General features: G+C 51.6%; 2 protein-coding genes across 11 annotated transcripts in view; one reads left to right on the top strand and one right to left on the bottom strand.

Annotated features, from left to right (window-relative positions):
- Positions 1-460: 460 nt before the first annotated feature.
- Positions 461-8,752, bottom strand: SLC35G2 (solute carrier family 35 member G2). 8 transcript variants are annotated; one of them, XM_064386159.1, is made up of 3 exons: positions 8,676-8,752; positions 2,891-2,964; positions 461-2,185 (listed from the first exon to the last, which is right to left on the bottom strand). In XM_064386159.1, the coding sequence occupies exon 3, from the start codon at positions 2,161-2,163 to the stop codon at positions 934-936; it is 1,230 nt and encodes a 409-aa protein (XP_064242229.1). In that variant the 5' UTR covers positions 2,164-2,185; positions 2,891-2,964; positions 8,676-8,752; the 3' UTR covers positions 461-933. The 8 variants fall into 8 exon arrangements, with proteins under 8 accessions (XP_064242229.1, XP_064242231.1, XP_064242227.1 ...); XM_064386161.1 differs by lacking the exon at positions 8,676-8,752 and adding an exon at positions 7,159-7,207; XM_064386157.1 differs by lacking the exon at positions 8,676-8,752 and adding an exon at positions 7,159-7,177 and having other exon boundaries at positions 2,891-3,017.
- STAG1 (STAG1 cohesin complex component) overlaps positions 7,572-12,498 on the top strand; it is a 156,298-nt gene continuing 151,371 nt past the window's right edge. The window contains exon 1 of one of the 3 annotated variants that reach the window (XM_064386114.1): positions 7,572-7,724. The gene's annotated coding sequence lies outside the window, so the exon portion shown is untranslated. Of the gene's footprint in view, positions 7,725-8,627; positions 9,959-12,498 lie in introns of those variants that run through there. The other 2 variants (XM_064386115.1, XM_064386117.1) reach the window with 2 other exon arrangements.

Consider the following 12,498-nt stretch of genomic DNA (forward strand, 5'->3'; position numbering starts at 1 on the left):
CCCGTGGACATAGGTGCTGGCCTTTCTCTTTACAGCCACACATTAGAATGGCCAGGAATACTATTTGGGCTCATAAAACCCTGGGGCTCTTGGTGAATCCAATGCCTTCCTGGAGTTTTAGGACCCAGGCACCCTGAGTGACAGTCACTGATGCTGCCAGGCTGGTCAGTATTACCATGCTGCTCACACCTCCATCTCAAATGCATTCTTTTATTTCTCCATTTTTATGCTCCCTTGGATAATACTCAAAACCTCCTTTAGAAAATATGGTTCCATTGAAGGGATTTTGGTCTGCTTCAGGGCTAGATCTTTTATCTGTCATGGACCTTATGGTTCCTGGGGACCTGTCACAGCTGTGGCACAACTGGAAATCCAGATTTTGAGGCTCCCTTTCCCCCATGGGACGTGTGGGCTCCCTGCATTGTTTCAGCCAGAAATTTAGCCACAAAGCACAAAAAGCTTTACTGACTTCTTTATATGCACAGGAAATGCAAGTTTTAGCCACAGAAATTTAACATTGCTCCATTTAGAATATGACAGCCACAGCTTAAGAAGCATTACAGAGGAAATGACAATTTGGTTTGACAGTTTTAATGGTTTTGCTGCTCATCTTCCCACTACCACAGCACACATGAATGAGAGTCACCTTTGAGTCCCTCTGTATTGCTTTATCCAGAGAAGGTCAAGAAGAGTTTGGCCTGTATTTCAGTGGGCCAGCCTGTGCTGGCTGTGCTACTCTTTTGGATATGACAAAATGCTTGTGTGCAGCAGAACAAATCCACCTGGCATGGGAGCCTGGAAACACCAACATTGCTACATCAGCTGAGAAGTGAAATGGTAGAGAGAGGGCCTGGCCACTAGGCTCGGACACAGGAGCTGAAAGGAGTCACTTCCACGTGGTCACAGCCAGAATCAGACATGGAAAACCGACATTCATTTACTGGACAAATCCACAATCTCCTGATAATCTTGCCTTCTTAATTCCTTCCAGGAAAGCTTGTAACATGCAAGGAAAAAAACACTCACCAAAATAAGCACTGCCCCGACCAGGTCACAAGTGCCTGGGAAGCTGTGCAGCACAAGGAGCTGCAGGACCATGGCGATGACGATCTCCAGGTGCTGCACAGTGCTCACCAGAGCGGGGTGGAACTTGCCCAGGGCATGGTAGACCCCCAGGAAGGCTGCAGTGGAGCACAGGCAGATGGCAAGGAGATAGCTCCAGGTTTCCCCATCCAGTGGGACGATTGGCTCTTGGAGCAGGAACATGGTGGACACTCCCCACACTGTTCCCGTCCAGCTGAAAGTGAACAGCGCTGTCCACATGCTGATGCTGTCTTTGATGGACCTGTAGATTATCATGGAGAGGGCAGTGGTCAGACCGGCCATGACGGTCATGGTGTAGCCAAAAGCTTCCTTCCAGGTGCTCAGCAAAGAGTTTTCCTCCTTGACAATGTTGGGGATCATGACCAGACAAACCCCGAACACACTGCCCATGACAGTGAGTACATCTACATAAGCCATTCCTTCATCTATGAGTAAAAAAGCCAGAATGGCACTGAACACCGTGGTGGTGGCCCTCCACATGATGGTCCCATTGCTGGGGGGCACTATGGAGAAGGAGGTGTAGGCACAGGTGATGGAGATGACATTGCACACCCCATAGAGGAACAGGCGGAGCCTGTAGCCTTTGGGGCCGAAGGGAGGCTCCTGGTGGTAGCACACAGCAATGAGGGACAGCACCTGCAGGACCGAGCGGATGAAAATCAGCTCCAGAGATGGCACTTTGGAACGGTCAGAAATTAACCTGGTGATCAGAGCCACACATCCGTGAGCCACAGCAGACCCAAAAAGGACTGCCCACGTTTTCCTGGACTGCAGTACATTGCCTTCAGCAAAGTGCTGGGATGGTCCAGCCTCATCAGGTTTTGGCAGTTGTGCTGGCTTGGTGTCTATTGTTCCAAAAAAAGTATTTTCTCTCTTTTTCCCATCGTTCACTAGTCTTCTCTTAGGATTATCCTCCATAAATACTCCAGTATCCTCATTAGCATCCTCACATCCCTCTTCTCCTGGCTGGGGATAATGAGAGGTGTATTTCACTGTTACTGTGTTGGGATGAATTTTCACTCGCTTCTTGACTGGATATTTTTGGGAAGACGCATCCATTTCCTTAGAAAAATGCCCTGGTCTTAAGAAAAAAAATGGAGATACATTGTTGTTTAATGAATAGTAAAAGATTCGTAGATGTAAGCGCTTTTAGTGTTTACAAGCTATTTTTATCAACCAAATCCAAGTTCTAGTAGCCTGTTCTTGGTTTTGCTTTAATTTTCCACTAAGTTACTGCTAAATACCTCTGATGGCTGGGCCATTTGGATCTCCTGAAAAATCAACCACTGCACTTCACTTTAGTCACTAACTTTTGAGAATAACATATTTTGTCATTATGCATGGTATACATAATGAATTCTAGTATATTCTAATAAGAAAGTTCTCTTGCTAAGCTTTTTACCCTGTGGTTATGCATTATTGCTAATGGCTTGCCAGTGTTAGAAGATTACGGGAGAAATTTGGCTGGAGGAGATGACTGAGTAACCCAGGGAAACAGGGAGCACCCCCAGGCATGTCAGCAGTTTGCATATGGGTAACAACACATTTTTGAACACAACTGTGACAGCGTTAAACCCTTCTGTCTCCTCGAGAAGGGCCATTTCCCACTACACAAACAGTGCCTGTGACTCCTGCGGGGTGGGGCAGTTGTTTAATAAAGGCAGGGTATGAAATGACTGCTCTCACACCATCTGTGCAGAGCCTGCCGAGTGAAGAGGCAGCAGGAGCAAGGAAACCTTCCCCGCCTTCTCTTCATCCCAGTAAATAAAATCTGTGCAGACCTTACCTGTGACAGAGACATTCGATTCCAAGGCAGAGGGGGAAAACACCTCTTCATCATCTACGTCTTCGATGGGCTATCTAGACACAAACAACACTTGCTCTCAGGTACCGGCAGTGAAGGTTACAGCCCTCTCTGCACAGAAAGTAAAAGCCAAGGGAGGCTCAAACCCCAAACCGCTTTAGATGGAGAGAAAGCAATCAGTGGCATCGTGTCAAAACCACTCCTCAGCCATCTCCCGGAATTACTGAGGGAGCTGATCCAAAGAACAAGTGGTGGCTTGTGAGCATAAGGTTCCTACGGCTCGACAGCGAGCCAATCCAGCCTCCCGTGCGTGCGGTGCTGCCCCGCGGGCTGCAGAGGGGAGGCAGGCAGCAGGAGCCATCCTCCCTGCCCGGAGCCGGGCTCCGGCAGCAGCAGCAGCAGCCGGGCCCCGCAGCACGGCTACAGACACTCCTGTCCCCGGGGGGACAGCAGAGTTCCCGGGGGCCCTGGTGGTGCAAGGCCACAGCTGCTGGACAGGGGGCTGCAGGGCAGGACAGCAGATTGTCAGGGAGAGCGCAGGTCTAAAGGCAATGGTGAAGTGCGGGCAGCAGCTCCTAACAGAAACACGGAAAATACCGCGGCCAGGTTCAGCCGTGGCATTTTCTGTGCTTGTGATCTGTGACAGCCAAGCACTGCCTGCGGCTCTGGCAAATTAATTTCCATGAGAAAGGGACAGTCTGCCTTTTCCCTCCCGGGCTGTGTTCATTAACCCCTGCTGCACCCCAGCTGAGCTGCAGGGGACACGGGCGGCACCAGTGCCAGCTCTGGGGCAGGCAGCACCAGTCTGGACCTGCACAGGGGCTGAGAAGCCTCTCGAGTCCCCCCTGTCCCAGCAGGCCTCGCCCAGCACTGCTGTCCGCGTTTTTCTGCTGCAGACCCGGGCCCGGGCACACCCAGCACCCCGAAGAGCAGCCCGGGTGTCCATGGGCAGCTTACTGCCCAAGGAACTTGGGAACGAGCAGATGGACGCCAGGGAGAGCACACAGAGCTGGGTATGAGCTGTGCTAGCGGGCACTTCAAACCACATATCAGCATTTACCAACCCCTGCCAGGAATCTGCCCCCGGCTCACCCGCCACCTTCACTTTTCCTTCACTTAAACTGCTCATTTCCGAACCTTGACGTGCAAATGCGAACCGCACTGAGCGAGCCCAGGAAGGCAGTGATTTTCACTTGCACGGCTTTTCCTACCTAGCATTTTCACGGCGTTACAATCCACAGTTTTGCCTTGCAGCCTTAAAAAAATTAAGACTTTCTTGCTTTAAGGCACAACATACTGGATCGTGAATAAAATAAATGGGAGGAAAAGAAGACAAAAGTGGACAGCAGGAATCATTATTAGATTGATAGTAGACCACTGGTAAACTCATTCATTTCGTTAAGAAACAGCTGAGTAAACGCTGCAACTGTTCCTGAAAACAAACCAAAACAGCTCATTTGTTACTATGAGCATACAGTAACTTTCTTGGTTCCTGGCTTTAGATCACATTTTCTTCCAACAAATAGTTGCAAATTCAACGTAACAGTTTCAAATGAGGCACTGGACCTGTGCAATGCATTCAGGGATCTCTCTGGAGGAAAACGATAGCTGGTGAGCTGTAGCTCAAAATGGCTGTTGTGCACAGAGCTGCCAGCTGGGAGCCAGAGCAGCTGGGAGTCTGCAGAGTGCAAGGGCAAACACGTGTGAAAGGCAGGAGATGGGAAGCAATAAAGAACAAAAAAATAAATAACAGGAATGCTAAGACCAAAATTTCATTTTCCCAACTAAATACTGAGTGTATGATAATAGTGATGCCAACTCTTTCTCAGTACATTTGTTTGTAGTCTTTGGTGACCTCACTTTTCTTAACCAGGGAAAGTTTCTACGCAGACTGAGATTAGGGCATATCCCAGATCCCTGACACAAATTTAAGATAGGCAGAAACCAGCACAGCCTATACAGACAACTTGCTACTTCTCTTTCTGCCCATGCCTTTTGTGGACATGACATCAACTTTTTTATTTTTCCTTCATATCTGGAAACTTAACGTGGCTTATTTGCATTTTCTATTAAAAACACAAGGTGATTTTGAATCAAGTGTAATACACGGCTGAAGATGAAGCACTATGCAAAATTGTCAAGTTATATAACAAACATTCCCAATTCAGCCTGGGACACCCATTTAAATTACCAGCTCATTGAAATCACTGACTGCAAAGTGTGAACCCTGTTCTCCCTGGGGAACAAATAACCACTGTAAATTAAATAAATGGCACAGATCATGGATAGAATACAAACCATAATTTTTTTTAGAAGAAAAACACGGAATACTCCCCTCCTTCCTTCCTTCCCTCAGCCTCTGCAAGTGCTGGTTAGGCAGGCAGGAATAGGTGATTAGCTGCGCCCTGACTGCAGGGAGTGGGAGCCTGAGCTCTCCTCCTGTGCCTGGAGGAATGAGGGCTTTCAGGTCTGCTGATTCTAACCACCAATCTTGAATAAACTCACACAAAAAATACTGTCATCTTCTGCCAGATTGGTTAAAATCAGTCAGCCTACTGAAGAGTTGTTATGAAAGACTCACAGATGTGGCAATTCCAGCCCGGATACGGAGTTGGGAATAAGGCAGCTACCCCAGAGCTCTGAAAGACAGGCTCCACAGGAACCCTGTGCCTCTTCTGTGGAAAATCCCCCAGTCCCGACCAGACCAGGCTGAAACTACCAGAGGGCTGCGAGCAGTCTCTCCAGGGTAACTACAGGCTGGCAATTCTCCCTGAACATCACACAAAGGAAAGACCCACCCACCCCTGGAGTCCCACAGGACTGACTGAACTCGTGCCACCTTCTCTAAGCACACGTGTGCACTGACTTCTCACCATAAGGGTTTTCTTCTGATCCCTTATCAGGTGCAGGGAAATCTCCTGAAGCCCTGTTTCAGCACCATTAAACCACCTGGAGATTCTTGGGGGTTTCATACTTCAGGCAACTGCACATGCCAAGGGATCTACACTTAGGTGCTGCACGAGTACCTTTATCTTTTCAGCCAGATTGACATAAATCAATTTGATTAAAAATACATTCCAAGAAACTCAAGTCTTTATTAAAATTTAATGAATAGCAAAAGGTATTTAAGAAAATGAAGAAGCAATTACATGAAAGAAGTTTTTAGCACTTAAGCACAAGAGCAAGCATTACACACGAACCAAGAAACCAGTATCCCCTGTATTCAAATTCATTGAGTCACATCCAGCAGCACAGCCTGAAGGAGAACCAGTACAACCTTCACTGAATACAAATACAAACCCTACGCTAAAGTCCCATGAGTCGTCAGTACGTTTCTGATAATATTTTGCTACCCAAAAAACGACCTCTATTTGTGCTATCTCACTGAAGCAACCTCATTTGATGGATAGACCTTTAATTCCCCTTGCTCTCTCTATTCTCTTGCTGAATACGGGCTCCATTTGCAGCCGTTTCCATGAAAAAACACTATTTTCCAATTTCTCCATTCATGCCTGTTGCCTGCTGCAGCTCCTACCTCTGCAGCAGCAACCCTTGCTTTAAGTGATTTCGGGAGAACAGCCACTTTGCCCGCAAACTTCCCATTCCAAAACCCTTATCTGAACAAACCCCTTCAGACAGCAATTCCAGGCACAGGAGAAAGAGCAGAGAATACACGAACACTGAAATGTAGTCCCTACAGCACAGGAAACCAGGAAAACAGCTCAGTTAGATGCAAGAAAGGTTTTAAGAGGTACGTTACAATGGGGTGAAGCACGAGTCGGCACCTTCGCTCCATGACAGCCGATGACAGCTCGAGATTAGCGGTACCTCACTCACTGCTTTGGATCCTCTCCCGAAACCCTGCAGCCCCCGGCGGGCAGCGGGGCGTGCACGAGGGGACAGTGGCTGCAACGCGACCGAGCTCGGCAGCGCTGCGAGGAGGGCGGCACCGACCGCGATGGCAGCTCTCGCCGACAGGAGGGCACTCGTCAGAGGACGCGGGGTCGCCATGGGAACCCCGGCCGCAGCAAAGCCCCTCCGGGCGGGACCGGCGGCTGCCCGGGCTCGCTCCCGCCGCGCCCTCCGCGCCCGCCCCCGCCATGGCGGAGAGCGCCGGCCCCGCTCGGCCCCGGGCACACCGCTGCCGCCGCGGGCTGGGAGCCGCTCCGGCCGGGCGGGGCCTCGCCCCTGCTGGGTCGCGACAGTCACGACCCCCTTTCCCCCGCCGTGTCCCTGCCCCCGCCGCTCACTGGGCCCGAGTCAGTGTCCCGGCCCCGCTCTGTCGCGACAGACCCCCCCTCCCGGTGCCCGTGTCCCCGCCGTCTCTGTCGCGACAGACGCCCCCCTCCCGGTGCCCGTGTCCCCCGGCTCTGTCGCGAGAGATCCCCCCTCCCGGTGCCCGTGTCTCCCGGCTCTGTCGCGACAGTCGCCCCCCCCCCCGGGCGGTGTTTGTGGGCGCGCGGCGCACGCGCGGCCGTTTCCGCGCGAAAGACGTTTTCCCGCGCGCCGCGCGCGCCGGGGCGGGGCCGCCTCCCCCCGTCCCCGCCCCTTCCTCTCCGCGCGGCGCGGCCGCGCGCGGGGCGGCGGCGCGGGCGGCAGGGGGCGCTGCGCGCCCGGCGCGCGGGGCGGCTGCGCCGTGGCGGGTCGGAAATGCCGCCAGGTGGCGGTTTAGGATCGCGGCCCCGCTGAGCCCCGCGCGGGCCCCGCCAGCGCCGCCGCCCCGGCCCCGGCCCGCGCCCGCCGGACCCCGCGCGCCGCCGCCGCTCCCGCAGCGCTCCCGGGGCGCTCCCGGGGCGCCGCCGCGGCGCGGCCCGAGGTGAGCGCGGCGCGCGGGGAGGGAGCGCGCGGGAGGCGCCGATCCAAGATGGAGGCGCGAGGGGCGGGGGCAGCGGGGCCGGGGCCGCTCGCTCGCTCGCTCGGTCTCCGCGGCGGCCGGGCCGGGAGCGGGCGCTGCCCGTGCGAGGAGAGAGGAGAAGGGGAGGGGAGGGAAGAGGAGGCGGCGCGGGGCGGGGCGGCTCCTGCCGGAGCAACGGGTCCCCCGGGCGCGGCGCTCTTCGCCGCCATCTCATTGTCCCCGCCGGGGCTTTGCCGGGGGCGCGGGGCCGAGCCGGGCCGGCCTCCCCCGCCGCCGGGCCTGCGCCCCGCTCCGGGTGGTGGCGGCCGCGGCGGGCCTGTGGGGGCGACGGGGGATGCTCGGGCGGAGCGGGGGTGGCGCTTCCGCCGCGCGGGGCTCGGTGGCGGCGGCCCCCGGCCGGCCCCGGGCGGCGGCGGAGGAGGGAAAGTTCCGGGAGCCGGTGGGCGGCCCGACCCGCCTTTGGCCCGGCCCGGCCCGGCCCGCCGCCGGCACCCAGCCCACGGGACCTGGCCCGAGTCCAGGGGGGCCAGGCCGGGGTGCAGCCCGGGGCCGGGGACCCCCGCCCGCCGCTCCTGTTGCTCACCCCCGAGTTCCCAGCGCGGGGGCACCGGGGCGAGCGGCCGCCCCTCGGCCGGCCCGGGGGACGGAGCCGTGTCACGCAGCCGTGGGGCTGCCCCGTGTTTGAAATGGGAAAAGCGGCGCGCCGAGCCCCGGGGGTGGCGGGACCGGAGCCGGGATCCAGCGATCCGCGGCTCCGGGAGCAGCCAAGTGCGGGCAGTGCCCTGTGGCCGGTGCTGGAGCGGGGCAGAGGCACAAAACCGGGCTGGGGTCCTGCCCTGCTGGGCTCTAACGTAGCAAGGGTTGTGCTTGGAGCAGTGGAACGCTCCGGTGGTGGGTGCTGGTCTCTTGTACCTGGCCCATCCTGGGAAGGGGTGGACAGCTGCACTCTGCTTTCCCTGTGTTCTGGGATGGAGCAGGGAGTGTGAGCAGTGGCAGGGAGGAAGCGTGACTTGGGAGAAAGAAAATAGTTGTAGTATCCATGGAGAATCTTAAAGGGACATGACTGCCAATGCCAGTGTCAAAAAACTTAGTTTCTGGGAAGACACTGTGAGTTTAATTAAACTGAGTTGAGCTGCTTTGTAAGCATTGATTATTTCAGTTGCATTTCACGCAATTTTGTAGCTGTGTAGAGTTAGTGTAGTGGTAGCATCTACTGTCGAGGTTGCTGAAGAATGAAAAACCTTCTCTAGATCACACCACCAATGCAATTATTATTAAACTGTGTCCTGTGTTTGGTGGGATAAATGACATTAATGTCTGAGTTCAGTAACTTTTCCATGTTATTACACTAGTGAAAAAGAAGAGGTGTGAGAGAAGGATCAGTGCAAATTCTTTGGATCCAAAGCAGCTTGGTCTTGCCTAGTGCTATAGCAGGGTTATTTGATGAGTGTTTGTACAGTGTAACCCATCCACCCCTGAAGAAATTACTGGCCACAAGGCAGTGTGCAGGTTGTCTGTCAAAAGGTGCTCTGGCCACATGAAGAAGTTCTTCCTGTTACAGAATTAGAAGCCAGTTATTCTTTCTTTGTGTTTTTTTTTTTTTCTTTCTGACTCAACTGTGATGACTTTTTGTTGGAAAGCCTGAGAAAACACTCGTAGGGGTGCAGAGGTTTTGAAATGACACGCTAACCCGTGATGCAGCAGGATTTCCTTGTGAGCAGGAGCAGGGGGGCTGATTAATCTGAGAGGATGTAATTTTTACTGGCTGCTCAGTAGAGAGTGTGCAGTTGAAATTCCATGTTGCTGCTGCTGATGGACACGTGGATTTACATCAGTGAGAGTGGGTAGTGGGAACGAAGCTTTTCTGAAGCTGGGGGAACAATTAATGCCAGTTCTGGAGGTTCAGAGCACTTCACCATCTAGAGCCCCTCTGTCCAGAGGACTGCAGTTCACAGCCTCTGGTGTTTCCTAACATTTTACAAAGTTAGGAGCTGGCTGGTTCACTGAGGGACAGCATTTCTGGCCTGCTGTGGTCCGAAGTTGTGAGGGCAGCTGAAGCCCTGCTGCTGGAGCCGTGTGCCTGGGGTCTCTGAGCTTGGCACCTCCTGTCCCTGGCCACAGCCTGCCCTTCATGTTGTGCAGACTTGTTCGTGACTTCTTCTGCAACTGCTCTGCACCTTTTGAGAGCTGAGAAGGTTTGTGAGTGATATATAGCTCATATTTGGATGGGATGACAAAATTTGTTTCTTGGGGTAGTCAGAAACTCAACAACTTAATATTTTTCATTAGAAAGAACAAAATGTACCTCGAGTTTGTGCTGGTGACTGTAGAATCTCTTGTTTCTTTCCCTTGGTTGTAAAGACATGCCCTGGTACAAGTTGGCTAAATACTGGTAATTTAAATAACATTTTAGTGGGCAAGTGAGCCCATAGAAGTGAAAGGATGCAGTGAGAGAAATCTGAATTGTGATGATTTTCTAAGAAAGTCATCCCTTTTAGTGGGATGAGAACATGCCTTTATGGTAATATTGTGGTTTGTTTTCTGGTAACATGCACAAAAGCCTCTCACACCCTGCTGAGAATCCCAGAGTGCCAGATCTGTAATTACCACAAGACACACTGAAAGAGGCAAACTCTGCTGAAGTTGTGCAGGAATGCTAAAGCCAGAATTCAGCTGCAGCACTGCGGGGTGGGTGATGAGCCTCTCTGGGATCTCCCCAAGCTGCATCTTGGGATGAGGCTCTGGCTTCTGTGCTTGGAGTCAGACCCAGGAGGTGATGCTGAATCTGGTGCCAAGATAAGAAGTGCATTATCTCAATCTGCTGTATTGACTTCAGGACTTAAAATGCCAGCCCACGTCTGCAAGATACTTCCTACTTTCCTCAAAGTTTTGGGGTTTTCTTGTAGTCACTCTCATTTATCAGTGGAGCTCTGAAACTCCAGTTGCAGATTGTTATCTCTCACTTGCAATGCCACTGTGTCTGCTCATTTGGCTAAAACCAGAAAGGACTAGAATTGGTTCTTGTTCTTGGAGAAGAAAGGGAAATCCTACAAAGTTTTGAATTCATGGGTAGATAATTTTTTGTTGCTTCTACCCACGGCATTCAGGGACATGCAGTATTTTGCTTTTCCATGCTGATGTAGTTTTGGTTTGGGTGTTCAATATGTGATCAGAACACACAAACCTATTTCTTTGTTCCCTTAAAAATATGTGGTTTAGAGAGTGTTACTATGACCTCTTGCAACTTTTCAATCTGAAAAACAGTTTCAAAAATAAGTGTTGTTTTGTGAAGGTGCACTGTGATTGTTTTTTAAAGGCAGACCTCACCTTCAGCTTGCTGTAAGAGCTGAAGGGGAGGGACTGCAGAGGGAATCTTGTCCTTAGTTGTGATTTTGTGGCGATGTGCTAATTTAATTTAATTTCTGACATGTCCTGTTGGAAGTGTGACTGTAGGCAATGGTTGCAGCACTTGGCAGCTCTTGTGTCACTGAGGGAATACCCAGGAACTCAGGTGCTTTCCCTGTGGTTTGAAGGATCTGTGCTCCTGGCTTTGCCAGCTTTGCCACGTTTCCTCATTTGCATCCCTGCAGGCATTTTATAGTTTGGAAAACGCTTTTAAATAATAACAGTGTGCTTGAGATAGCAGGATGCCTCCTACAGGAGATCCATCAGGGCCCAAAGTGTCACCTGTGTCCTGTTCTGAACTGTAGCTGTGACGTGAACTTGGTAAATTTGGTAACTCTGCCTTAATTTTGGAATATCTGGGGAGAGAGTGCCTATTTATAAATGCAGGTAATTCCATATGAAGTACGAGTAGTGCAGATACAAGGTTTTTCATGCCTCCAGGCCCATGACTTGGTGGGTGCTGCTCTCTGTGCCCACTGGCTGGCCAAAGCTGCCAGCACCCGGTCCCTGAGCTGCTGCTCGTCCTGCCCAGAGGGGATTTGGGTCTGAAAAGACACAAAAAGGCTGCACGTGGTGTGGTGGGACAGGTCTCAGCCACAGCTGTCAGCATTATTAGACATGAGAGTGGGAGTGTGTTGTGAGCTCCAGTCACACAGTTATTAATCATTTATTTCAGAATTAGGAGCAGGAGGTGGAATTCTTAAGCCTGTCCCCCTTCAGCTGAAGGGCAGGGTGTTTCAGGTGGTTCCCAAAAGTATTGAAAGCAGCATGAGGGAACATCCAGCCAACTGTGTTCCTTGCTGTGCAAGGTTTCAGCAGCAGATATGTTATTTATTCTATAAATAAATCTAATGAGTTTATATTCTGTAACTCTACAAATAGCAGGCTTGTATTATATTGGCAGATTAGCTGAATGAAAACAGTGTTGACAGATTGTTCAGCTCGTAGGAAAAAGGTATTTCTTTGTAGAGTTACTTAGGGATTATCCTGTGTGTCAGAAGTGTTTCTAAGTGTCAACTATTTTTCTACAATAAAATAATAAAAATCAAAACAATTAATCTTGAATACATCTTTATGTACTAAAGCACACCATGTGGAGGTGTTTTTTGAAACCAAAGTCCAAAAACAAGCTCAGTATCTGTTTGCTCTCCCCCACGTGAGGGTTTCTCTCTCTCCTTTTAGGGTTAGAATCCCCAGGGACCTGGAAGATACCAACATGTTTGTGTTTGTAAGTGGAAAATGAAACTTCATTTGCCAGTGGGTAATGAATTCCACTTTAAGTGCCTGCTCGGTGTGCCAGTTTTGCATTGTTAATTTCTAGATCTGTTCA

The sequence above is a fragment of the Passer domesticus genome, chromosome 11 (assembly GCF_036417665.1).
Source record: "Passer domesticus isolate bPasDom1 chromosome 11, bPasDom1.hap1, whole genome shotgun sequence".
Taxonomy (NCBI): Eukaryota; Metazoa; Chordata; class Aves; order Passeriformes; family Passeridae; genus Passer; species Passer domesticus.

What these genes read in the sequence shown, in the direction of transcription:
- SLC35G2 (XM_064386159.1), bottom strand. Translation starts at nt 2,163, where the DNA reads ATGGATGCGTCTTCCCAAAAATATCCAGTCAAGAAGCGAGTGAAAATT.